Genomic DNA, 23,286 nt, shown 5'->3' with positions numbered 1-23,286 from the left:
TTTATCCTACAGTTAACTAATCTAGATTTTGGGTTTAGAGTTAAAGAGTTGGGTTTTGGGGATATGGTTTTAAATTTTTAAAAAAATTTAAAAAATTAAAATTAAAAGGAGCTATTTTGGTTTTTTTAGTGTTATTTTTGTGAAAAATTAAAAAATGGCTATTTGAGAGAATTGCCCTATGATTTTTATGCTTGATGGGTTTTCTTATCCATGGTTAAGATCTTTTGCAAAAAAAATTTCCGACATTAATCTGTATAATTCACCGTCTCTACTGCTTGAACTTAGACCTCTTAGTATAAAAGCAGTAATGAACTATTAATCTAGATAATAATTGAGACACTATATTAAATACTTTACGTAATCAATTAAATAAACAATTAAGCAGAATAAAATAAAAACGACTCACTCACACATGTCTCTATCTTCCTCCCAAATTCACCACTATTTCTTGTTCTTTCCTTTTATTTTCTTCTTTGTCCAGATTTGATTCAGACAATTCCACGCTTACACTCTCCCTCTCTCTCTCTCGACCCTCCACTATATAAGAAGACGATAGAGAGGAGCTTAAGATGAAGAGCAGAGTCATCCACAGCCATAGGGAGAGAAGAGATAAGCATAATTACACACAGATTGAAACAATGGAGAGAAAGCCCTTTGATGTTGAGACAACTGAGGATCACAAACCCTACTCCTCCGTCGATGGCGGTGGTTCTGATTCGGTCGATTCATTTGAAGACGAGCAGAAAAAGCTCGTTTATAGAGGCTGGAAAGTCATGCCCTTTATCATTGGTAACGCTTTCTTCTTCTCTTCAGACAACTTTTTTTTTAGTTTATTCTGTTTTGTTTTGTTGTGTCTCTTTTGTCGGATTATAGAACGTTTTGCCCGTGATGTTTTTATTTTAATTTCGTATCTTTTGTCTTCTTAGACTTGACTGTTGAAAATCTTGATTTGGAGTTCTTGTCTTGACGTTTCGAGATTTATTGAAACACAGATCAAACAAACCAGTTGAGTTTCCTAGATAAATCTACCATGGAAAGTGAGAGACTTTGAATCATGCAAGTTTTAAGTTTCTGAAATAAGATTTTAGTTAGTTTCTGGGAGTTATAACCGTTAAAGAAGAATGAATAATAAAGTGTCCAGTCCACCACTGAGAGTCCAATCTTTAATTTCAACATTGTGAATTAAATGTAAAAAGGTTGTTACTTTATGGTTTGACTAATTATTTATGTTGAAAAAAAAATATTGTGTCACAGGTAATGAGACATTTGAGAAGATAGGGATCATTGGGACACTATCAAACCTTCTGGTGTACCTAACTTCAGTATTCAACCTTAAGAGTGTTACAGCTGCAACCATCATCAACGCCTTCAGTGGCACTATCAACTTCGGCACTTTCCTCGCTGCTTTCCTCTGCGACACTTACTTTGGTCGCTACAAGACTCTCTCTGTTGCTGTCATCGCCTGTTTTCTGGTACTCTAATCAAATGACCATCTTGTTTTATTTTGGCCAAGATTTTGTCTTTTTTTTTCAATTACTAAACCATATTTCATATTTGTTGTAGGGATCGCTTGTGATACTACTGACGGCTGCAGTTCCAGGATTGCACCCCATTCCTTGTGGAACACAAAGTTCTTGCCAAGGCCCAAGCGAGGGCCAGATTGCGTTTCTTCTGATGGGTTTAGCGCTTCTTGTGGTGGGTGCTGGTGGAATCAGGCCGTGTAACTTGGCCTTTGGTGCTGACCAGTTCAACCCCAAGTCAGAATCTGGAAAGAAAGGAATCAACAGTTTCTTCAACTGGTACTTCTTCACTTTCACGTTCGCGCAGATCATCTCTCTCACGCTAGTTGTGTACATCCAGTCAAATGTGAGCTGGACCATCGGTTTGAGTATCCCTGTGGGTCTTATGTTCTTGGCCTGCGTCATTTTCTTTGCTGGTCACAAACTCTATGTGAAAGTGAAAGCCTCTGGTAGTCCATTGGCTGGTATAGGTCATGTTATAGCCGCAGCGATCAAGAAACGTGGCTTGAAGCCAGTTAAGCAGCCTTGGATCGATCTTTACAACCACATTCCTCATGACTATGCAAACTCTACTCTTAAATACACCGACCAGCTTAGGTAAAGTCGGAATAGTTCTGTCTCTGTCTTTCTTTGTTCATTTGCTTTATGCTTTGTGTGAACAAATGTTGTATTGCCAGGTTTCTAGACAAAGCAGCGATTATGACCCCTGAGGACAAGTTGAACTCGGATGGAACGGCTTCGGATCCATGGAAACTATGTACGATGCAGAAAGTGGAAGAAGTGAAATGCATTTTAAGAGTGATTCCAATCTGGTTCGCATGCGCCATTTACTACCTTGCAATAAGTATGCAAATGACTTATCCAGTCTTCCAAGCGCTCCAGAGCGACAGGAGATTAGGTTCAGGTGGCTTCAAGATTCCAGCCGCCACCTATGTCGTGTTCTTGATGTCTGGTATGACGGTTTTCATCATAATCTACGACCGTGTCCTCGTCCCCTCGCTCAAAAGAGTGACCGGTCTAGACACGGGGATAACACTCTTACAAAGAATAGGAGCTGGCATTTTCTTTGCGGTGTTGAGTTTATTGGTCTCCGGGTTCATAGAGGAACGTAGAAGAACCTTTGCGCTGACACGACCTACGCTGGGGTCGGAGCCTCGAACAGGAGAGATCTCCTCAATGTCAGCGATGTGGCTGATTCCGCAGCTGGTGCTTGCAGGGGTAGCAGAAGCTTTTGCAGCCATTGGGCAAATGGAGTTTTACTACAAGCAGTTTCCTGAAAACATGAAGAGCTTTGCGGGTTCTATCTTCTATGTCGGTGGAGGAGTTTCTAGCTACCTCGCTAGCTTCTTGATCTCGACTGTTCATAGAACAACTGAGCATTCACCTACGGGGAATTGGTTAGCTGAGGATCTGAACAAAGCGAAGCTGGACTACTTCTATTTCATGCTCACAGGACTCATGTTCGTTAACTTTCTTTACTTCTTGTTAATGGCTAGATGGTATAGATACAAAGGCACTCATGATGAAGTCAGTTATGTGGTTGACACTGTTGACGAAGAGACAAAGCAACAAGACAAGAACTCTGTCTGATTTCTCGAATCTTTATTGTATTTGGTCTTATACTTCCATAGATAAGATGTATTTGTAATGTAAAAGTTTTGTTGCTAATATCAAACTGCGTACGTCCCATTCTGTTTTCCCCTTTCAATACAGCTGAGCAGGACAAACTAGAATAAGAAGACTACAGGAATGGGCAATAAGAATGGAAAATTATAGGCCTATTTCGTATTGTAATGTGCTATACAAAATGATCTCGAGCAAACAGATTGAAAAGAATTCTACTGAAATTTATTTTCAGGAATCAATCAGCTTTGTCAAAGATCTGTTTTCTCATCGGAAACGTCTTACTTGTTTCTGAGCTAGTTAAAAGCTACCACAAAACTACAGTATCTTCTCTGTGTGCTTGCTGTCAAGATAGACATATGCAAAATGTGTGGCTCACTTCAATGGTCTTTCTTAATGACGATTCTATCAGCCAAAGCTTCCGGAAAAGTTTGTGCTTTGTATTAAGAAATGCATACAACTCGTCTCCTTTTCTGTCCAGTCTAATGAAGAACCATCAAGCTATTTTAATAGCTCTAGAGGTTTGAGGCAGGACTGCTCTCTTTCAGCATATCTATTTTTCATATGCAAGTGTTCTCAAAATTGTTGAATAAAACAGCAGAAGAAAAACAAAATTGGTTGCCATCCGTATATTCAAAATGTTCTGCTTACTCTGTTAGTCACATGTGCTTTGCTGATGATTTACTAATTTTTGTGGATGGCCAAAGATTACATTATACTTGGCAGGAGTAAGCAATGTTGTTGGGGACAAAGCTCAGTTCCAGTTGGAGGTTGCTCTGGTTCCAATAAAGTATCTTACTCTCCCGCTTTTGACTAAATGTATGACTACGAGTGACTATTCTCCCCTGATCGTCTCCAGCTGATTGTTTCAGTTATACATATACTGTGGAGATTATAAGTGGTGTTTCCAGATCATTCTGGTTTGATGCATGGTCGCCACTCGGATGGACTAATGATTTAACAAACGATCACTATTGTATTGAACTTAAGACTCAACATCAACGCAACTGTGGAGTATGTGGTTCAGCAATATTGATGTTGCTATCATCGTAATGAACACCTGATATTAATCAAGAATGATTCTAAAGCTCTGGCTACAAGGTCTCATTGCAGAACCGGATTTGCATCTATGGAAAAGGAAAAAAGATATGTTTAAACCTGAATTTAGCTTGCAACGAACTTGGGAACTTACAAGGGAAATAAATCAGACTACTCTGTGGCATAAGGGTGTGTAGTTCTCAGGAGTAACACCTAACACTTTGTGGTAAATTTGGTTGCGGTACACAGGTTGGCCACATGAGATCGGCTACTTCAATGGAATGCTCAAGATTCAGCAACTTGCATACTCTGTAATGCTTCGTTAGAGACATAAGATCATCTTTTTTTTTTAATTTTCGCTATCCAAAGAGGTTTGGAAGAATCTCACATGGAGAATTCTTGGTCTGAATTACTCACACAGTTAGACCAGTGTCATTGAATTGCTGACATGCAAATGTGCTCTACAAACAAAGAGAGTTCTTGATGTGCTATGTTTATCAAACATCGGACACACATTTGGCATGCGAGGAATAAATGGTGTGGTATGGCGAAATGCATCAACAATCGGATCATCCAATCAGGTTCATAACAGAATCAGATCATCTCGGCCAAGTAATGATGTCTTAGTTTGATTCTTGATTTTCTAGAGCTCTTGTTTTTGAAAATAAAGATTTGAATCATTTCAAACTAAGAATACATCATATATAAAAAAAATTGATATGAAATTTAACCTTCTTTAAAAGAAAAGAGAGAAGACTACAAGGACTAAATACATTTATGCTATATGTAAATACTAAGTAAAGATAGCTAATCTGACCATTTGCATATTTAGATGCAGAAATAAAATTAAACAATGTATAAGATCAATCATGAAAATCAAGTTTTGAGTATTGATGATACGAAGCAAGAAAAGAGCAACTGGTTGATCCGAAGATATAAAATCCACCACGATGAGTTTAATCATCTAAGAAAAGAACAACTTGTTATCTTGCAAATAAACTAACAAGTAAATGGTATAAAAAAACATACCAAACTTATTGGAATTGAACAGCAAGAGACCCTAACATAACTTTAAATTACAAATAAATTTGTTTTAAAACATGTTTGAAAATAAATTTTTTTAAATTTTAGTGGTTTGACTTAGAATTTATTAATATTTCTATATTAAAATGTTTGAGTTTTAAGTCTCAAAAAAACATGTAAATTAATAAAACAATGTACACAATTTTTTTCAATATGGTATACATAGAACATTTAAGCACAGATCTCACAAAACAGTTCGGTTAATGCAATTTAAATTCCAGAATTTTCAGTTGTTGAGTTCTCAATGTAATATTTCTTATAGTTTCTATTAATAATTAAAATATTTTTTAACAAAAGAAATTTGAAAAATATAAATGTTGAAATAGAAAGGAAAAAAACTAAAATAGAATATGATTGAAGATTCGTGAAAAAAAAATGATTGAAGATGTGTAAGAAATTAGAACATTTTACATTTTCTTTATTAAATTGCTGTCCTATCCGATATATTTTCGGATCTGGATTAGGGTTTTGTTGCCGGAAGAGATCTCCTTACGGCGGGTTTCAAACGGCGGCACCCTCCCTTTCTCTGGATTCGTGGTGAGGTAGTAGGACGCGGCTCGTCGCGACAGTTTTTTAGTTTTTTAGGTTGAAGTTAGGGTTTATTCCGGGAGGCGGAGGCTCCGTTAGTTCCGCCGTCGCCGTTTAAGTTTCCGGGAGGTGAAGGCTTCTTCAGCTCTGCGTCGCCGGCAAAGTCTCCGGGAGGTAGAGGCTCTCTCAGCTCTGCATCGCCGGATCATGCTCCGAGGGGTGAAGACGTCATGTACCTTGCCTCGTCGGCTCCTGCTTTTTTTTCTTCTGCTTAATAGTTAGATTAGTTGTTAGGGCCTTTGTGTTTGTTTATGGCGTTGGTGATGTTTGAGATCCGTGTTTGTTCTCTCGTTGGAGGAAGAGAGAGGTGTCCGTATCAAGATGGTGATGTTCTGTGAGCCGATTTTGTTACTCTGGTGTGTGCTCGAATGGTGGCGGTGATGATCTCGCTCCGGCGATTGATCTCTCCGGTAAAGATTACACTAGAGTAAAAGACGGCGGTGGTGAAGAGTGTGTGTAGGTCATGGGATCCGGTTTGTCACGGTGAGGCATGTTCCTGTAGTGGCCGGTGAGACGCGTCCGTTCTCCGACGTAGGTTCTCCCGGTGGTGGCGACGTGTGCGGGTTTGCTTCTCAAGGTAGGGCGAACCGCGAGTCGGTGATGTTGGGTTCGATGTTAACGGGCTTGGGCCTAAGCGGGTTGGTTCGTTGAAATTTGGGCTTTGTATTTGGGCCTTTAGGTCTTTGTAAGTTACTTTGGGCTTCGGCCTCTTTTGCTAATATAATTCAGTTGGAAAAAAAAATATCCAAAATGAATAAGATGTTGAAGCTGTGTGGAGTTTACAAGAAGAAGAATACTAGTACACATAGTTCACAAGAAGCAGATGCTCTACCAGCTGGTTATGGTGTAAGTTATTTAAAAGCAAAGCTTTAGATGTGTATTTAAGTTATTTAAAATCAACTAATAATATCTTTCTTGGTAGGGCTTCTATGCGTTCTTCTCTCAACAAGCAGCAACATGAAAATCTGCTTTGGATTTGTATTTGAGTATGTCATCAAGTATTGGAAGGACAATTCAAACCGGTTTAAGGAGTTGTCTCGAATGGTATTTGATGTCCTATGTATCCTAATAACAACAGTGTCGTCTGAGTCATCTTTATTGTGGGAAGTCGCGCGCGTTCTTAGCAAATACAGGAACCGCCTTCTTCCATCAAATTTTCAAGCTTTGATCTGTGCTAGAAACTGGCTTCGTGGGTTTTGAAGTGATTGGTGAGTTTGTTGAATTTATAATCGAGTTTTTTAGGTGAAATTATTAAGTAACTTCTCTTGTTTTGTAGCTGGATGCGATTTGGATGAGGAAGATGCCTTAGATGAGGAATCAGAAGAAAGTGGAAGGAAGAAGACCCGACTCAATTACAGGTATAATCACTTAGAATTTATGTTTCTGTCACTTCTTGTTTTATGAGGAAGGAGAAGAAACTGAATGAATGATGGGTTTTAATATCATCAGGAGAAAGAATGATGGGTTTAGTATTCTCTTTCAGATGGGTTTTGTTTGCTTTTTTGTGTTGATGGCTTTCTCTGATTTTGTTGATGAGTTTCTCTGAATTATCCGTGCTCGCTTTAGGCATGAATTGCCTCATTTTCTTGTATCTGAATCGTGGACTTGAGATATGTAATTAATCAGTGTCTTGTTTTTTGTTTGCATATGAAGTCTTGCCTTTGTATGTGCTTGTTTTAGACATCAATTGCCTCATTTTCTTGTATCTGAATCATTTTGTCTTTGTATGTGTTTGCTTTAGACATGAATTGCCTTCTTTCTTTGTATATGAATCATTTTGCCTTTGTCTGTGTGCTCACTTTAGACATGAATTGCTTCTTTTCCTTGTATCTGAATATTGGGTTTGAACTATGTAATTCATCAGTGTCTTGTTTCTCATTTGTATATGAAGTCTTGTTTCTATTATTAATAACACATCGTCTTCTGTTACAGGCTTTGACGGTGATAATAGAAGAAGCCGAGAAGAACAAGAAGAAAACATAACTGAAATTTAATTATGTATAAATGAACTTAACCTACGGTTTGGAGTTCGGATTATGTATAAATGAACCTAATTTATGCTTTTACATTATGTACGAACCTTGTTTAGGCTTTTGGATGATATATGAATTTTATCTATGCTGTTGAATTCTATAAAACATAGTGAAATTATGTTAAATATGAACTTTGAATGTTAATTAACACTGATTTTTTTAAATTGGATCCCGTGGACAGCCTATTTGGAATGGTCATTTTGGGTTTGGACAATTTGGACTAAATATAATTTGGGCTTCAACAAATAATGTCTAATAAACTGATTTGTCCATATAGACATACTTATTTGGACATGGACACTCCATTTTACATCTCTATGTGGGATGAAGTTCTCTGGATGTTGAAAACACTAAGTTTTTGGGTTTAATTGGTTTCGATTGTTGCAAATAAGCAGATTTGGAGCTTTCTAGTTGAAGTGTTCCAAAAAATGTCTTGATTATAATATGTCTGAGTGTCTTCCATTTCTAATTTTTTTCCCATTTCTAATTATCTGATGAAGAAGAAGAAGATTCAGCATCTCTCTTAAGGGATCAACACAGAAAGATGGTAGCAGTGAATGCGGCGTCGCTGAGGTGTAGAGAGGAGGCTGAATGCAATTTTGGTGGAGAGATGAAACGTTGCCGGAGGTATTGAAGCGGTGTCATACAAACACAAAATTAAACACATGTTTATCAAATTAGATTTAGTTTAGGTATGTAAAACACGTATCTCTGTAAAATTAGTTTGGGTTGTATCTTAAGCTGGTATGTTCTGCTACATTTGAATCCATTAGATTTTAATTAGGAAAATTAAACCAAATAACCTAAAAAAACTATTTATTATTCACAAAATAACCAAAATTCCAATCTTTTTTCCTCTTTTTTCTTCTTATCTCTTTCTATTATACTACAAAACTAATTTCTTTTTCCTTTTGGTTATTTCAAAAAAATTGCTGACAAAACAATACGATTAAAATGATTTATTTCTAAAAATGTGACGTGAAAACTCCCCCTTTGTTTTTTTTCTTTTTTGTCAACATATTTGATTTTATCAGCCCAATGGGCAATAATATAGAGAAGAGAAGCACATGGAGATTACAAAAGACCATGAAAACTCCTCTTCCTCCCCCCTAGTCTCCCGAGCACGCAGCCGCCTCTGATTATCGTGAACGGCCGGGGAAAATTACGATAAGGACAGATTGGTAAAAGTGTTACAGTCACTGTGAGAGAGAGAGAGAGAGATGGGTATGGATTACTACAATATACTGAAGGTGAACCACAACGCGAGGGAGGATGATCTGAAGAAAGCTTACAAGCGTCTGGCCATGATCTGGCATCCCGACAAGAATCCTTCGGCAAGGCGAGACGAAGCAGAGTCCAAATTCAAACGGATCTCCGAGGCCTACGACGTTCTCTCCGACCCTCAGAAGCGCCAGATCTACGACCTTTACGGCGAGGAAGGCCTCAAATCTGGCAAAATCCCCTCTTCCTCGGAGGCTTCCTCCTCCTGGAGAACGCCGCAGTTTCACCACCAGCACAGGCCGCATCCGCCGAACGCCGCGTCCTTCCGTTTCAACCCTAGAGACGCAGATGATATCTACGCCGAGATCTTTGGTTCTGAAGGCGGAGGAGGAGGACACAGAACGTTCAGGAACGGTCATTTCAACACGGGTCGTAGCAGTGAGCTTAGGAAAGCTCCAGCTGTTGAGAATCCCTTGCCCTGTAGTTTGGAGGATCTCTGCAAAGGTGCCAAGAAGAAGATGCGCTTATCCAGAAACGTTTACGATGCTTCTGGGTATGTTTTCTTCAGACACCTATTTAGTTAGGTTAGGTGTCGGATCTTCTTGTTTGCCATTTGATGAACGTATATGCATGCGAGCTGATGTCTGAATAATACTGTTATGTTTCTTGTTTTTCTTTTTTTTTTTTTTTTGCAGTAAAATGAGGGTCGTGGAGGAAATATTGCCCATAGAAATAAAACCAGGTTGGAAGAAAGGCACGAAGCTCACTTTCCCTGAGAAAGGCAACGAAGAGCCTGGAATCATACCGGCAGATATCATCTTCGTGGTTGAAGAGAAGCCGCACCCTGTTTTCAAGCGTGACGGAAACGACCTTGTGTTCAGTCAGGAGATCACTCTACTTGAAGCACTCACTGGTAAGTCTATTGACCTGATCACGCTTGATGGAAGGACCCTCATGATCCCTCTAACCGATATCATCAACCCTGATCACGAGATTGTGGTTCCGAACGAAGGAATGTCTATCTCTAAAGAACCTGGGAGAAAAGGTAACCTGAGATTGAAGCTTAACGTGAGATATCCGTTGAAGCTGACGGCGGAGCAGAAATCCGAGCTGAAGAGAGTTCTTGGTGGGGTTTTATGAAGAAGTTAGATGATGAATGTAGATAGCCAAAAAACGTAGAGGAGATGATAGATTTGTGAATGTTAGGATTGATTCTTCTAAGGGGGCTTGGATTTGAAAGCCGAAGATCAAACACACAAGCTTTGCTTTTACTTATCTTATTTGCAATTAGACACTTTCAATTTTTTTTTTTTTAATTTATTTATTTGATTTGGTTTCGAGGCCTCTATGTTAGTGTACTCCAGAGTCGCATTGATGTATGCTTTGTTACCTATTAATCTTACTAATAAAAATCATCTGTTCCCCACTATCATTGGTGTTCTGGTAAAAGCTTAGAGTAAAGAGCATCATGTGATGTCTGTGGCGAAACATAGCTTCAATTCTCTCTTTCTCAAGGGTCTCCCTCTCTACTCCCAAGATTAGATAATATTAGTAAAAGATGATTTCAGCATTGAGTTGCCAAAACCTACAGGATTCAACTGAAAACAGAAACTCAAGGACTCTCCAATTCAAATAGGCAGTAGAAAGTGATGTGGGTTAGTCAAACGTACAGACCAGGCACTAAGCAAAGAACCATAAACTTCCGTTACGTACAGACCAGGCACTAAGCAAAGAACCATCAACTTCCGTTGCAAGCTTAACTAAGACCATACTTACCTACCTCTAATCCATGCATAAGCCAAGAAATGTAAGTCTAAACCAAATATGGTGATTTTTGGTTTCGTTTTCTATTTGGTTTAGACTTACATTTCTTGGCTTATGCATGGATTAGAGGTAGGTAAGTATGGTCTTAGTTAAGCTTGCAACGGAAGTTGATGGTTCTTTGCTTAGTGCCACTTGGGCAACTGAGATTCAGGAATCAAAACAGAAAAAAAAAAATCACGAGAAAGTGAAAGAACAATATTTATTCACGGGAATTTGGAACAACAGTAGTATAACTCAAATGTACACTTTTTATGACCCAAACAGAATTCTTTCCTTCCTCTCTTCGTACAAACACTTGTAGATGCAATGAAAACATGTATGCATCGGGTTCCAAAAAGAGGTAATTTTAAGGAGGAAATAACCTATTGATGAAAATGTTTCAGGCAGTGTTGGAGGGGAAGAGCTTTTCCACCATATTGTTGGAGAGAACTCTGTTTGGGTCAAGCTCCCTTAGGAATCTTTGTTGCTTTGTTGTATGCATACACAGGGAATCTTTTTCTGAGTTTTTCTGAATCTATACTATATAGAGTCTATTTAGAGTATTTACAGGTTCACAGACGATTTGAAAGAATGTGGTGATTTTTGTGTCTTTTGGAGCGTGCAAAACTGCCTAGACGTGTCAGATGTTTAGCTATGGATGGAGACCTTTCCACCGTTAGATTGAGCCCATATTTTGACACAAGATAGCAATTTGAGTTAGATTTTCAATGCCACCGGTTTGAGGTCAATCAGCATCCTGTAGAAAACGTTATGCTTGTTTTACTGAACAGTGGTCAGTCTGCCTCGCAAGAGGAAGCTGTCGAGGAGATGAAAGACTGTCGATCGATAATATAGCATTGGCGTCTGACTGACCGTGATGCCAGAATGTGGGCCAAGCATATTTCAAGACCGTTTGAAGCCCAGAAGCCATACCAAGTTACCAAAATACCCATGGACGACCATAAATCCTATTTATGTATTTCTAAGCCATTGTTGACGGCAACAAGCTTTCTATTATCATATTCTATTGTTTTTCTTAGGTTTGGAGAGAAGATCAATTTTCTTTCAGAGATTGATTGGAAATCCATTGGTTTTACCATTGATTTATCTATTATATTATTTAGACTATGATTTGTGTTATTGCTTGCATGTCTGAGTAATTCATCTTGCTAGGTTTAGTGATTTCATGAGCTTAATGTCAAACTGATAAAAATTAGGATTGCTAGATTATCTATAGATCTCTACACCAAGGTGATTTGTAATACTAGGATCTGAAATATTTAGAATAGCACGACAGTGTGACTAATTGTTTGAACCTAGAATCATAGGATAGTTGAGAGGCACGAAAGTGCAATCAATTAACGGAACCCGAACTCTGCTGGATTAGATACCTAGGCGCATATGAGAGTTGGTCTAGGAATCTAGTTGAACTAAATCGGTTAGGTCGTTAATGCTTGTCTAAGGAAGCATCGATCTACGCTCATGTCATAGCATCGATCGACGCTCGCTCCAAATCAACAAGCGACAGCTGAGACTGGACTTAAACATTTGATTAGCAATTGCATGCGAAAGCTGGATTACTTACTTATTAAAATCAAGTTCTAGAATTGAATCTATAAACCATTAGTAACTTTGAATTGTAGTTTTGAATCTCTTGATTGATAAATTCCTTGGTCTAACTATTCTCCTAATTGTTTACAACCTCAATCAACCAATCAAACAACTACTTTGCTCACCTTGCTTTCATTGATTTACTGCTTTATAAACTGTTTGCCTAACTTAATCTTGATTTCTATAGTCTATTGTGTGCCGTAGCTCTCTGTGGATTCGATCCCTATGTACTACAATTGAACATCTTATTTGAGAGAGTAAAATCACTCCTTAGGGTAATTTGAGTGATATCAATAAGTTTGGTTTGATTCGGCAGGTTTATAAAAAAAATTAAAATTTTTGGTTTGTTCGGTAATTGGTTAGTCCCATTTAAACAAAAAAATTGATAACAAAATTTTGAACCGAATTTACTAAAATTTCAAACCGAAGTAACTGAAAGAGCCAAATTATCCAAAATTTCGAACCAAAAATTTGAAACAAATTAACTGAACTAACCTAAATTACCCGAATTTAACCGATTTTATCCAAATTTGTAACCAAAATATAATTGAACCAAAAGATTTGGTTAGTTTTTCAAAAAAATATTTATTTAATTACTAAAATAAATAAAAATTAAATAAAATTCAAAATTTAAATAAAAGTCAGAAAATTAAATAAAAATCAGAAAACTAAATTAAAATCAGAAATATATAAAATAAATCAAAATAAAAAAATAAATAAAAATTCAGAAATTGATAAAAAAAAATAAATAAAAATTCAGTAAATTCACAAAAATAGAAAATTTGCAAAAATTAGAAATTGCAAAAACTCAAAATAGTTTCTTTGAAAAATATTTTTAAAAAAAATACAGGATTATGTTCATAGAAAAACTGACATGTTATTGTTGACAATAACAGTTTCAAACATATCAGTACTAATAATAATAGTTTCTCACGTAACCATTAACCACGATGGTTTTTGACATATCTTCAACCATCAGTTTCCAACATCATCATGGAAAATGATGGTAGATATGTTCGTATGGGTCTAAATGAAGGAAAATTTCTTGTGGGTCCCGTTCGTATAGACTCTTAAACCGACAGCGTTTGTTGAGCTTCTAAAGCCTGCCACAAAGAAATAATTAAAAACCCTGAAAAAGAAACTAAAATATTTCTGTGGCGATCAAGAGAAGATGGTAAGTAACATCATAACTAGCCTGTCAATGACACTAGTTCTTCCTCAAAGCTTCACTCGACCTGCAAATACAAGGTATTATTAAATCACAACTAGTTGCTTGCTTTAGTTGGATCCTGGAAGTTGTATCAACCTTAAGTTCATCAATGGCACACACAACACCGTTTAGTTAGGCTTAGGACATACTTACAGAAACTATATCCTGGAACAAACGAAACTGTCTTTAGATTCAAGGTTTACTGATCTCAGATTTATGTTTCCTTTATGAAACGGAAGATGCTCTGTGGTTAGGAGGATCAACAGTAGATCTCATTATTCTGACAGAATTATATGTTCCTTGGAGAATCCCACTGGAAGCAAGGAGGCTTTGAGAAAGCATTTTGTTTCAGGCTTTGCTGCCATTTTGCTTCTCTCTCAGGCAGGCCAGGTATTATGCTTTAGCCAACATTGCTATAAGCATGCTCGTTTGCGTCCAAAAACCTTTTCAATTTTGTGAGTTTCCTTGGCAGGGTGTTGCCTTGGATCTCTCTTCACGTTATCACAACATCTGCCAACTGGGAAGTGCTTCTGTGGAAGGAAACAAGCCTACTCTTCCACTTGATGATGACCCGGAAGCGATGATGATGATGATGATGAGAGGCATGACGGCTAAGAACTTTGACCCAGTTAGGTACTCTGGAAGATGGTTCGAAGTGGCTTCTCTTAAGCGTGGCTTTGCTGGTCAAGGCCAAGAAGATTGCCATTGTACACAGGTACTGTTAAAATGGCTCATCCTCTGCAAAGTATAATGTGAGAAGAACAATTAATAATCACATCTTGAGTACATTCCGCTTCTGTTTTCACGTTTTGCAGGGCGTATACACGTTTGATATGAAGGAACCAGCTATACGGGTGGATACGTTTTGTGTTCACGGTAGCCCTGATGGGTATATAACAGGAATCAGAGGAAAAGTTCAATGCGTTGGAGCACAAGACCTGGAGAAAACTGAGACTGACTTAGAAAAGCAAGAGATGATTAAAGAGAAATGTTACCTTCGATTTCCCACCATTCCTTTCATTCCTAAGTTGCCTTATGATGTCATAGCTACAGATTACGACAACTACGCTCTTGTTTCTGGAGCCAAAGACAGGAGCTTTGTTCAGGTGATGATTCAAGACAAGAACTCAAGGGTGGTTTGATAATATATGTTGCTTGCTGCACACCTTCTTACATAACTACTATGTGTGTTGGATATGTCAGGTATACTCAAGGACACCTAACCCGGGACCAGAGTTCATAGCCAAGTACAAAGACTATTTGGCACAGTTTGGCTACGACCCGGAGAAAATAAAGGATACTCCACAGGACTGTGAAGTGATGTCTGATGGTCAGCTAGCTGCTATGATGTCCATGCCAGGTATGGAGAAAACGCTGACAAACCAGTTTCCAGATCTTGAATTAAGAAAGTCAGTCCAGTTTGATCCCTTCACTAGTGTGTTTGAAACTTTGAAGAAACTGGTCCCACTCTATTTCAAGTAGAGAAGCTTCTCTGCCCCCAAGAGTTTTTTTGAATTCTGTATGCAGATTATTTATCACTGTCAATTTTCTTGTGCACCTGACTGAGTGTATAGATACTAATTCTTTTCTAAGATAAACTCAAAGTTATTTTTCCTTTACTTCGTATAAAACAAACACAAGTAAGACGAACGATATAATTTTAAGCATCTATACTATAAGTTCAGGATGACTTTTTGAAAATAACTTTTAATTATGTTTATACTAGTGGTATTCCGGCGCTACGCGCCAGGTTCATATGTTTTATTCTCTAATGATTTCAAAATTGTTTTTGTGATTCATTTGGTAGTAGTTAGTGAAAGCAATGTAAGTGGTTCTCATTGATCGATTATAAAAAAGAATAAATAGCTGATAGTACCAATTTAAATGTTAGTTGAACTTAAAACATAAAGTAAAATTGTTGTTCAAAAACAGAAACATGTAATGCCTGTGTTTTTTTTTATTTAGTTCGAAGGAAGATAACAAAGTCGTTCATCCTCTTAAAGTAGTAACTATCCTCGCATGTTTCGTCAATGTCACGGATGACGCATTCAGCTAAGGGCTTCATTGTAGACGTATTGTTTACATACTCTTGTCTTCAAATCGATTCGAAGTCTAGAAAGTGAATTCTTAATCATTGTCCAGCATTCATTGGACCTGAATTGACTGCTTTTCCAGGATAGCTTATCCATATACTTTTTTTCTTTTTCGAAATTGCATATGCACAATATTTATATATCATAAAGATACGTACCGTTGTCGTAATTTTCATCTGTAGATTGGCGAAGTTGGTTGAGTCCTTTCATAGACTTATGGCGGTAGAAATATTGATTTAACCCCTCGATGTAGTGACATCCATGCGGAATGTCATTATATTTTTTTGCAAATTATTTTTATTTGTTTGGGTTGGTTTTGTGTGTTTGTTTGTGGTTTAGATACAATAAAACTATAAATTTATAATAATGAAACTATGAGATTTTACTAATTTATAAAGTTATTAATTTAGAAAAAACTACTTTTCAATTTTTCTATCTTATTCAATTTTTTTTTAAAAAATTATCTTAAATATATATATTTTTTAAAAAATAAAAAAAATATTTTATTTTTTGTATATAAATTAATTAATTTTTTGAAATTCAACATTCATCTTGTTTTTATTATATTATTTGGTGCATATAAAATATGTTTCATAGATTTTAAATGTGGTTTTAGATATAGTTTCACTAAATCTCATCAAAATATATTAAGTGTTAATTTAATACTTCCTCCGTTCTTTAATGATAGACTTTTTAGAAAAAAAGTTTGTTTCAGAAGAATGTATTTTTTGTGTTTACTATGAAAAAATTGTAAACTTTAACAAAATTAATTAACTTTATTGAATTATTATTGGTTAAAAGTTATTGAAAATTTAAAATTACAGAAAATAATACATTTTTTATGATAGTTTAATATATTTTCTTAATATGTGTGAAAATACTAAAAAGTCTATCTTTTAGGAACAGAGGGAGTATGATATTTTATTTGTAAATATAAAAAATATATACAGATAAATTATTAATTTATAATTTTAATGTGACTATATATTTACCTATAATTTTTTAAAAAATATTATCTTATTATTTTATCGATTTGTGTCATATTCCGAACCAGTTTGGATGGGAGAAATTTATTAATTTATTGCGTATTAATTTATGGGGTATTACTTTATACAGTTTCTAGTCTATGTTGTTTTTCTGTGCAACTCGATGATGTAATAAGGTTATGGAGTTTTAGTAAATGCTCGGTTGTACAACTTATGGATGTCCTGAGGGGCTTTGATTAGTAACGGCAAGGATGGATTGACTTTTGGGTTTCTTTTAACATTGATGTGCGTGCATGCACTGTAATTAAAGGTACACATATGAACCTCATCAGACAGAGTATTCTTGTGCCGGAAGTTGTTCTACACAAAATAAATTGTCACAGAAAGTGTGGTGTGTCTGGTGGTTTCATTACTTCTTAGTTGAGTGGTTTGATCTTAGTGTTTTGTTACGAATTACTAAAAATGACGAGGAGTTGGAATATTTGCATCTGTAAGATGTAATGAACGTATGGTTCATAAAGAAAGGGCAGATGCACTTTATAACGTGCAAAATTGCTCAGCTTATGTTTCTCTGGTCATGAAATTTAAAAAGACATTATATGAATCAGGAAGTAGGAGTTACAATATAATTTAGTGGTTTGTCTGCGATAAGCGCGGAGCGTCGATAACTTGTGTAGCACAATGATTGTTGAGTATCTTAGTGTTTACATTGCAAATTAACACTTGGACGTGAGGTATGGAAAATGTTATTTATAGTTTTCCAATAGTGGTGTGATTTCTTTTTTTTTTGGTTAGCAGTTCTCGTCTGATTTATCTAGAAAGAAGAATTGATTCAGGGAAAGTGGCAAAGACATTGATGAGTTCTTATTTTCAATCATTTCAAGGATTTCAGTTACATATTTGTTTGTGGGAGATGGTTTTTCTGAAGTACAAAATTTTTTTTCTGAAATACAAATTTCTTTTTTGAAGTACAAAATTTTCTGAAGTACAAATTTTTTTTATCTCTTTCTTGTAATAGTAGCATAAGTTGCATCAATTACTTATGTTATTTGATGACATGTTATTGTCCACACTGTTGTCATGAGGGTTGTTATGTAACATGAGAGCTGTTTTACATGTATTCCGTGCAAAGATGTTCCGATTTGTTTATAAAATTGATCTTTTATGGTTTTATTTATTTCCATTCAAGTTTGTCCTATATCTATCATTCTCTGCATAATATGGTTATGCCATATAGGTAAACGATAGAGATACAAACTTTCTTCTAAGGCTAATTAGAGATGATGGTCAAGGTGGCACTTTGAAGCAAATTCTATTAGCTGAGATGAAAATATTGACGCGAATTACGGAAAATATCAAGTTGTCTTGTAGGATAAAATAGTAGTAGTGGCTGTGGGGAGGACTATTTTTTTTTAACACACTAAAATCATAGCAACATTAACGAATTAGAGCAAGGCTACTAAGAAACATGTTGCGTCAGATGTTTAAATATTAGGTTTTCTTTGGATACATTTCATTCTTAGTGCGGTCAAGGTGGCTACTTTGACAAATAACGTACAGCATATAATGTAAGTAGATAAATAACAAAGGCTGGACATTTGATTTTATGTGGAAACTAAGAAGAATTCATATTTAAAAAAGCAAAAAAATTCAGGAAGTATCAAAATTAGAAGTGAGACAAAAACGCCTAAGTGCCCAATCCCTTATTTGCATAGCATAAGATTTATAGAAATAATATTAAGCATTGGGAGTAACGATAGAGTGGTTTCATGACAGTGCTCCATGACGGAAACTAAGCTCTTCGGGCCTTTCTTGTTGGGTTTCCTGACCGGCTGACCCCTTTGAATCAGTAAATCTTCTTAGGGGCGAGTTCAGAACGTAGGCATTCACCTCCGTCACTGTAACAGTCTCCAGTTTCCTAACACCACTGTACTGCGTTATATTGTAGGTCACTGCCAGATGTGGCACACAACACCAAAGGATTCATGGTCGACCGTTTCAGAATCTCGAGCTCATTAACAACATTATAGCGTCCAAAGTCTGTTATATAAACACGTCCACTTTTGAGAATATTACTATGTCTTGGTTGACATTAAAACAACACTTGAAGAATAGAACAGAAATTACTGACCTTCCTACTGACCAGTACCAGCATGCATGGTACCAAACTTGAACCTAAAAGTAAGGAAAAAAACGTCAAAGTAAGGCATATGCACACATAATAGGAACAACGCACACAAAAATACATAAAAGCTTCTAGATGAAAGAATATCATACCCAAAATGTGATTTTGGACGAAGACCTCTAATTAGGCCAAAATCGACACATTCTGCACACCATGAGCATATTTATTAAGTGTAATTGACTTGAGAGAAACAAAAGTTAGAAAAAACAATTAAATGAAGGCTGAGAAAGCAGCGTGATAAAAAAAATCCAGCTGCTGTACCCGGATTAGTGATTACCAGCGGCAGTGCAGGTTGGTTGGAACCACTTGTGGCCTTGCCCCTGAAACAGAGGGCTGTGTGAACCCTGGGTCCTGCTTGTTTAAATCATCAAGTATGCTCTGCTAATCAGCTTTCTTAAGACCCTGCCTTCATCAACACCACAAAACGGTTCGGAGTTAGTGTCCGGCAGTCCAAATATTTTATATATATCTGTGTTAAAGATGGTGCCATGATCCTTTTCATCTAGACCCAGTCATGTGAGTATGTAACATGACTTTCAAATAGATCATACTATGCCCAGGACTCTGCCTTCAAGCTAATTGTTTTTTAGAGATTAGACAACCTAAAGTACCTTTCTAGTCGTAAAGTGAATATATATAAAGTAGAATAGTATAATTGAAGCACCTGATTCGGTATTGCACTTTCATGGATTCAGCTTACCATCAACCTCCAAAATGCAAGTCAGAAGTTTTCGATCTAAATTCTCCTGTTTGAATACATGAGAGCCGACAAAACCGGAACTCAGAAAGAGAGCTTATGAATTGATTAGGAACATCAGACTAAACATGAATAGAGCTAAAAAAGAGAGAAGAAGAGTGGTGAGTTACCGGTAGAGAGGGTCTATGTAATTGTTCAACTCAGCAACACAGTCTTCTCGGAGTACCATCTGCAGAATAAAAATAAAGGATGCAATTTAATGGTTTTGGAGAGATTTATAGAGCAAACAAAAGATTTCTTATAAAGGGAAGTACTTGAAACGAATATAAAGGGAAGTACTTGAAACGAAAAAGAAGGTAACAATCAGTGATCCAGAGACCTTACAAAAGAACAAAAGCAATTTCATACCAAATATAAAGAACAGAAAGAAACAATATTTGCTACTGCTCAAGCTATATAATTCACTTAAACCAAAACAAAGGATGAAGGTAACAAATACGATCAAATACCATATGCAGCTTATGATTTTCTCTTGCCTCCATGGTGTGGGGAATTTACCGGTGTTGAATCTCGCCATTGCCAAAACCTCTGAGTTATGGATGGTGCATAGGTTATGTAGATCGGATCGTGACTTGAGCTTTTGTCACAGCGCAGAGGAAGACGGAGGGGGAACCCTAATCCCATTTTGGTTTTTAAGGGGTTTGCAAAAGTTTGGGCCAAAATAATAAAAGCCCAGTTTGATTGAAAGATGTAGAGACCGGCAGGAAGCAAAAATAGAGAATACCCTGGTGTGCTGACACGTGTCGGCAAAAGCCCCACTCTCCTCGAGGATGTGGAGGCAGGAGGTGAGAGAAAACTCTATTTTATTATTATAGATAGATAGATTACTGAAAACATTCAAGTTAACAAAAACTAGATTTTTCACCCGCACATCCGTGAAAAACATTCAAGTTAATAAAATAATGGTATTATTTTAAATAAAATATTTTAAAATTTTAGAAAGATTTTGTTAGATTTTTTCTCAACGTTTTATTACAACTAAAAATAAAATTTGAATTTACAGTTAAAATTGATTTATTATTAATATCTTTATATATTAAAAGATTAATGTAAATAATTAAATAAACATAATTAATGAAATGGACCTAATAAGGCTAGTATGACTTTTTATGGTAGATAAAAATGGTACTTCTCTTTTCATAGATAAGATGTTAAAATCTAATTGAAGTTAAGTGATTAAACTATACAGACGCCACGCCACTAAATGTTGAAAGAGGAAATGCAATCAAGTGTTTAATGAATTAACAAAGTAGGTCGGAGTGGAAGCACCGTAGCCTAATGGTTAAGGTTTAAAGGTTTCTACACCCAGGTTTGGGGTTCGAATTCCTGACTATGCAATTTATTGCAGAATATAGGAAATCCAGGTTTCAAGTCCCGGAAAGAGCGATTTATTATTGCAGACCTGTGTCGATTATAAAGCTTGCTAGAAGCGCGTCGATCGATTATTTTTATTTAAAATTTTTGAATTTTATTAATTTATAGATGAGGGATGTTTCTAGCAGACATTATCAACCTGTGCGCAAAGCTTGCTAGAAGCGCGTCGATCGATATTCCTATAGAATAATCGAGCGACGTCGTGAAAGGTGTATCGATCGATATTCCTCTAGAATCATCGATCAACACTTTCTAATTGATCAACATACGAATGTTGAGGCCATTAGATCTAGACAATAGATAAATCTAAACATGCGAAAGCTGATTGATTTGTTCTTATAAGTTGAGCTCTTTAATATCATGCAAACAACTGATTAGTATCTATATCTCTATAATCCTGATTACCTGAATAGAAACCCTAAGTCTAGCTACTTCCAATTAAGTGTCAAAACCTCAATCAACCCAAACGAACAACTACTTTGTTCAAACCTGCAATTTACAATTAAACTAAATCAACTTAGCTTAATCGTTTTGATTAGATCTTTTGTGTGCCTTAGCTCTCTGTGGATTCGATCCCTAAATACTACAACTAAACCTCTTATTTGAGAGAGTAATTCACTCCTTAGAGTAATTTGAGTGATATCAACATTGTAATCCGAATATCAAGGGACACCACAAGTACGATTGATCAAGTTACAATCAATAAGGAGGGAGTACAAAGATTTGAGAATGAACGAAGGTGACGACATCAAAGCATTCAACGAAAACTTAATTGATCTTGAAAATCTGTTCGATAGCATTGTGGACATACCAATGAAGCATAATATTTCTCTCCCAAAGAAGTTCGATAGCATTGTGGACATACCAATGAAGCATAATATTTGAACCTATGGGGAAGAATATAAAGGATATACCAATGAAGCATAAAAGTTTTCGGATACGATCTAAGAAACATCGATGATAGCGAGCAAGAAACAATGGAGATATGGCATCGAAAATTTGGCAATGTGGGGAATTCAAGGCCGCAACAAATGCAAAACAAGAAACTGGTAAATGGTTTGCCAAAGTTCCAAGTCAACAAGGAAACATGTAGATCATGTAAACTTGGAAAGAAAACAAGAGAAGCTTTTCCAAAAGAATCTCAAACCCAAAAAAAAAAAAACTTGAGATTGGTCACATAGATCTTTGCGGTCCAATGCGAAGTATCTCACTTTATGGAAGCCAATATTTCCTATTGTTCGTGGAATATTATATTTACTTTGGGTATATTTTCTCAAGAACAAGTCTAAAACTGTCTTAATGTTTATGAGGTTTAAGGCTATGGTGGAGACTCAATCAGGATGTATGATCAAAATTCTTCGATCTAATGGTGGTGAATAATTTGCCTTGAGTGAGTTTAACAAGTTATTCAGGACAGTGGAATCAAGAGGCAAGTCAGTGTCATATTTGCTTCAACATAATGGTGTTGCATAACATAAAGATCAATCATTGGTGGAGATGGAAATAACCATGATTGCTGATCAAACACTCCCATATAAGTTCTGGACAGAAGCGATATTTACATAAAACCAATGTACATACATATGTTATGCTTGTGTTTCAAAAAAAACTTAATGGAAACTATTTCTAACATATTATATGTATTCTTACAAAGATCCTATATATAGCAAATATCAAGTATTGCTAGACAAAACATAATTAATTGTTAGTTTTTATTTGTTTGCTAATTTTTTTTCTATTGACTAATATCTATATATATTTACATTATTATTTTCTACATGGCATTGCAAACCTTTATGGACTGTGAACTTGTGTTGTACTTTCCAACTAGACAACTAAAATCTTTACAATGTTCACAAACTCTTCGGCGTTTGAAGCATTGTAGATATTGACGAGAATCTCAATGAAGTTCAGAAACCGGAAGCTATGAAATCAACATATTCTATTTTATATCAACATCTTCAATACATGATCTAGCTAGCTGAGGACAAGCTCAAAGCCATCTGTTTAGAAGTACAAATCTACGTCAGCAACAATGATCAATATAATCATCTCTTACAATCAAACGCTTGATGAGAGTGGTGGAAAGAAAGAACATGTCAAATCTCAACTATATTTGGGATTAAACTTACTGTCAACGATAACAAAAGCAATGTACCAT

At 36.2% G+C, this 23,286-nt stretch overlaps 3 protein-coding genes and 1 long non-coding RNA gene across 8 annotated transcripts; 3 read left to right on the top strand and 1 right to left on the bottom strand.

The window, feature by feature from the left end:
* Window positions 1–88: 88 nt before the first annotated feature.
* Window positions 89–3,301, top strand: LOC103873558 (protein NRT1/ PTR FAMILY 2.10). Its single transcript, XM_009151964.3, has 4 exons — window positions 89–789; window positions 1,255–1,472; window positions 1,564–2,117; window positions 2,198–3,301. Exons 1-4 carry the CDS (start codon window positions 570–572, stop codon window positions 3,108–3,110), a joined length of 1,905 nt encoding a protein of 634 aa, XP_009150212.1. The 5' UTR covers window positions 89–569; the 3' UTR covers window positions 3,111–3,301.
* Window positions 3,302–6,597: 3,296 nt separating this feature from the next.
* LOC103873560 (dnaJ homolog subfamily B member 1) lies at window positions 6,598–10,535 on the top strand. Its single transcript, XM_009151965.3, has 2 exons — window positions 6,598–9,659; window positions 9,802–10,535. The coding sequence occupies exons 1-2, from the start codon at window positions 9,106–9,108 to the stop codon at window positions 10,244–10,246; spliced, it is 999 nt and encodes a 332-aa protein (XP_009150213.1). The 5' UTR covers window positions 6,598–9,105; the 3' UTR covers window positions 10,247–10,535.
* A 2,988-nt stretch (window positions 10,536–13,523) lies between these two features.
* Window positions 13,524–15,349, top strand: LOC103873561 (chloroplastic lipocalin). 2 transcript variants are annotated; one of them, XM_009151966.3, is made up of 5 exons: window positions 13,524–13,768; window positions 13,970–14,120; window positions 14,203–14,445; window positions 14,546–14,836; window positions 14,934–15,349. In XM_009151966.3, the coding sequence occupies exons 1-5, from the start codon at window positions 13,692–13,694 to the stop codon at window positions 15,210–15,212; spliced, it is 1,041 nt and encodes a 346-aa protein (XP_009150214.1). In that variant the 5' UTR covers window positions 13,524–13,691; the 3' UTR covers window positions 15,213–15,349. The 2 variants fall into 2 exon arrangements, with proteins under 2 accessions (XP_009150214.1, XP_009150217.1); XM_009151969.3 differs by having other exon boundaries at window positions 13,590–13,768; window positions 14,018–14,120.
* Window positions 15,350–18,382: 3,033 nt separating this feature from the next.
* On the bottom strand, window positions 18,383–20,573 carry LOC103873562. 4 transcript variants are annotated; one of them, XR_004448796.1, is made up of 7 exons: window positions 20,201–20,573; window positions 19,862–19,920; window positions 19,659–19,740; window positions 19,256–19,400; window positions 19,087–19,138; window positions 18,941–18,984; window positions 18,383–18,849 (listed from the first exon to the last, which is right to left on the bottom strand). It is a non-coding gene; the product is annotated as an uncharacterized LOC103873562 (long non-coding RNA). The 4 variants fall into 4 exon arrangements; XR_001955092.2 differs by having other exon boundaries at window positions 19,272–19,400; window positions 20,201–20,554; XR_633985.3 differs by having other exon boundaries at window positions 19,256–19,396; window positions 20,201–20,434.
* Between the last annotated feature and the right edge of the window lie 2,713 nt (window positions 20,574–23,286).

This window comes from Brassica rapa, chromosome A06 (genome assembly GCF_000309985.2).
Source record: "Brassica rapa cultivar Chiifu-401-42 chromosome A06, CAAS_Brap_v3.01, whole genome shotgun sequence".
NCBI classification, from domain to species: domain Eukaryota; kingdom Viridiplantae; phylum Streptophyta; class Magnoliopsida; order Brassicales; family Brassicaceae; genus Brassica; species Brassica rapa.
The sequence above is the reverse complement of the archived record's forward strand: the minus strand, read 5'-3'. Positions and strand labels throughout refer to the sequence as shown.

Bases quoted from the DNA above. Each gene is read 5' to 3' on its own strand.
- LOC103873558 (XM_009151964.3), top strand. From the start codon at position 570: ATGAAGAGCAGAGTCATCCACAGCCATAGGGAGAGAAGAGATAAGCAT. The intron at 1,473-1,563 runs GTACTCTAATCA...TATTTGTTGTAG, and splicing joins CTGTCATCGCCTGTTTTCTG to GGATCGCTTGTGATACTACT. The intron at 2,118-2,197 runs GTAAAGTCGGAA...TTGTATTGCCAG, and splicing joins AAATACACCGACCAGCTTAG to GTTTCTAGACAAAGCAGCGA.
- LOC103873560 (XM_009151965.3), top strand. From the start codon at position 9,106: ATGGGTATGGATTACTACAATATACTGAAGGTGAACCACAACGCGAGG. The intron at 9,660-9,801 runs GTATGTTTTCTT...TTTTTTTTGCAG, and splicing joins AACGTTTACGATGCTTCTGG to TAAAATGAGGGTCGTGGAGG.
- LOC103873561 (XM_009151966.3), top strand. From the start codon at position 13,692: ATGGTAAGTAACATCATAACTAGCCTGTCAATGACACTAGTTCTTCCT. The intron at 13,769-13,969 runs GTATTATTAAAT...ATGAAACGGAAG, and splicing joins ACTCGACCTGCAAATACAAG to ATGCTCTGTGGTTAGGAGGA. The intron at 14,837-14,933 runs GTGATGATTCAA...TGGATATGTCAG, and splicing joins AAGACAGGAGCTTTGTTCAG to GTATACTCAAGGACACCTAA.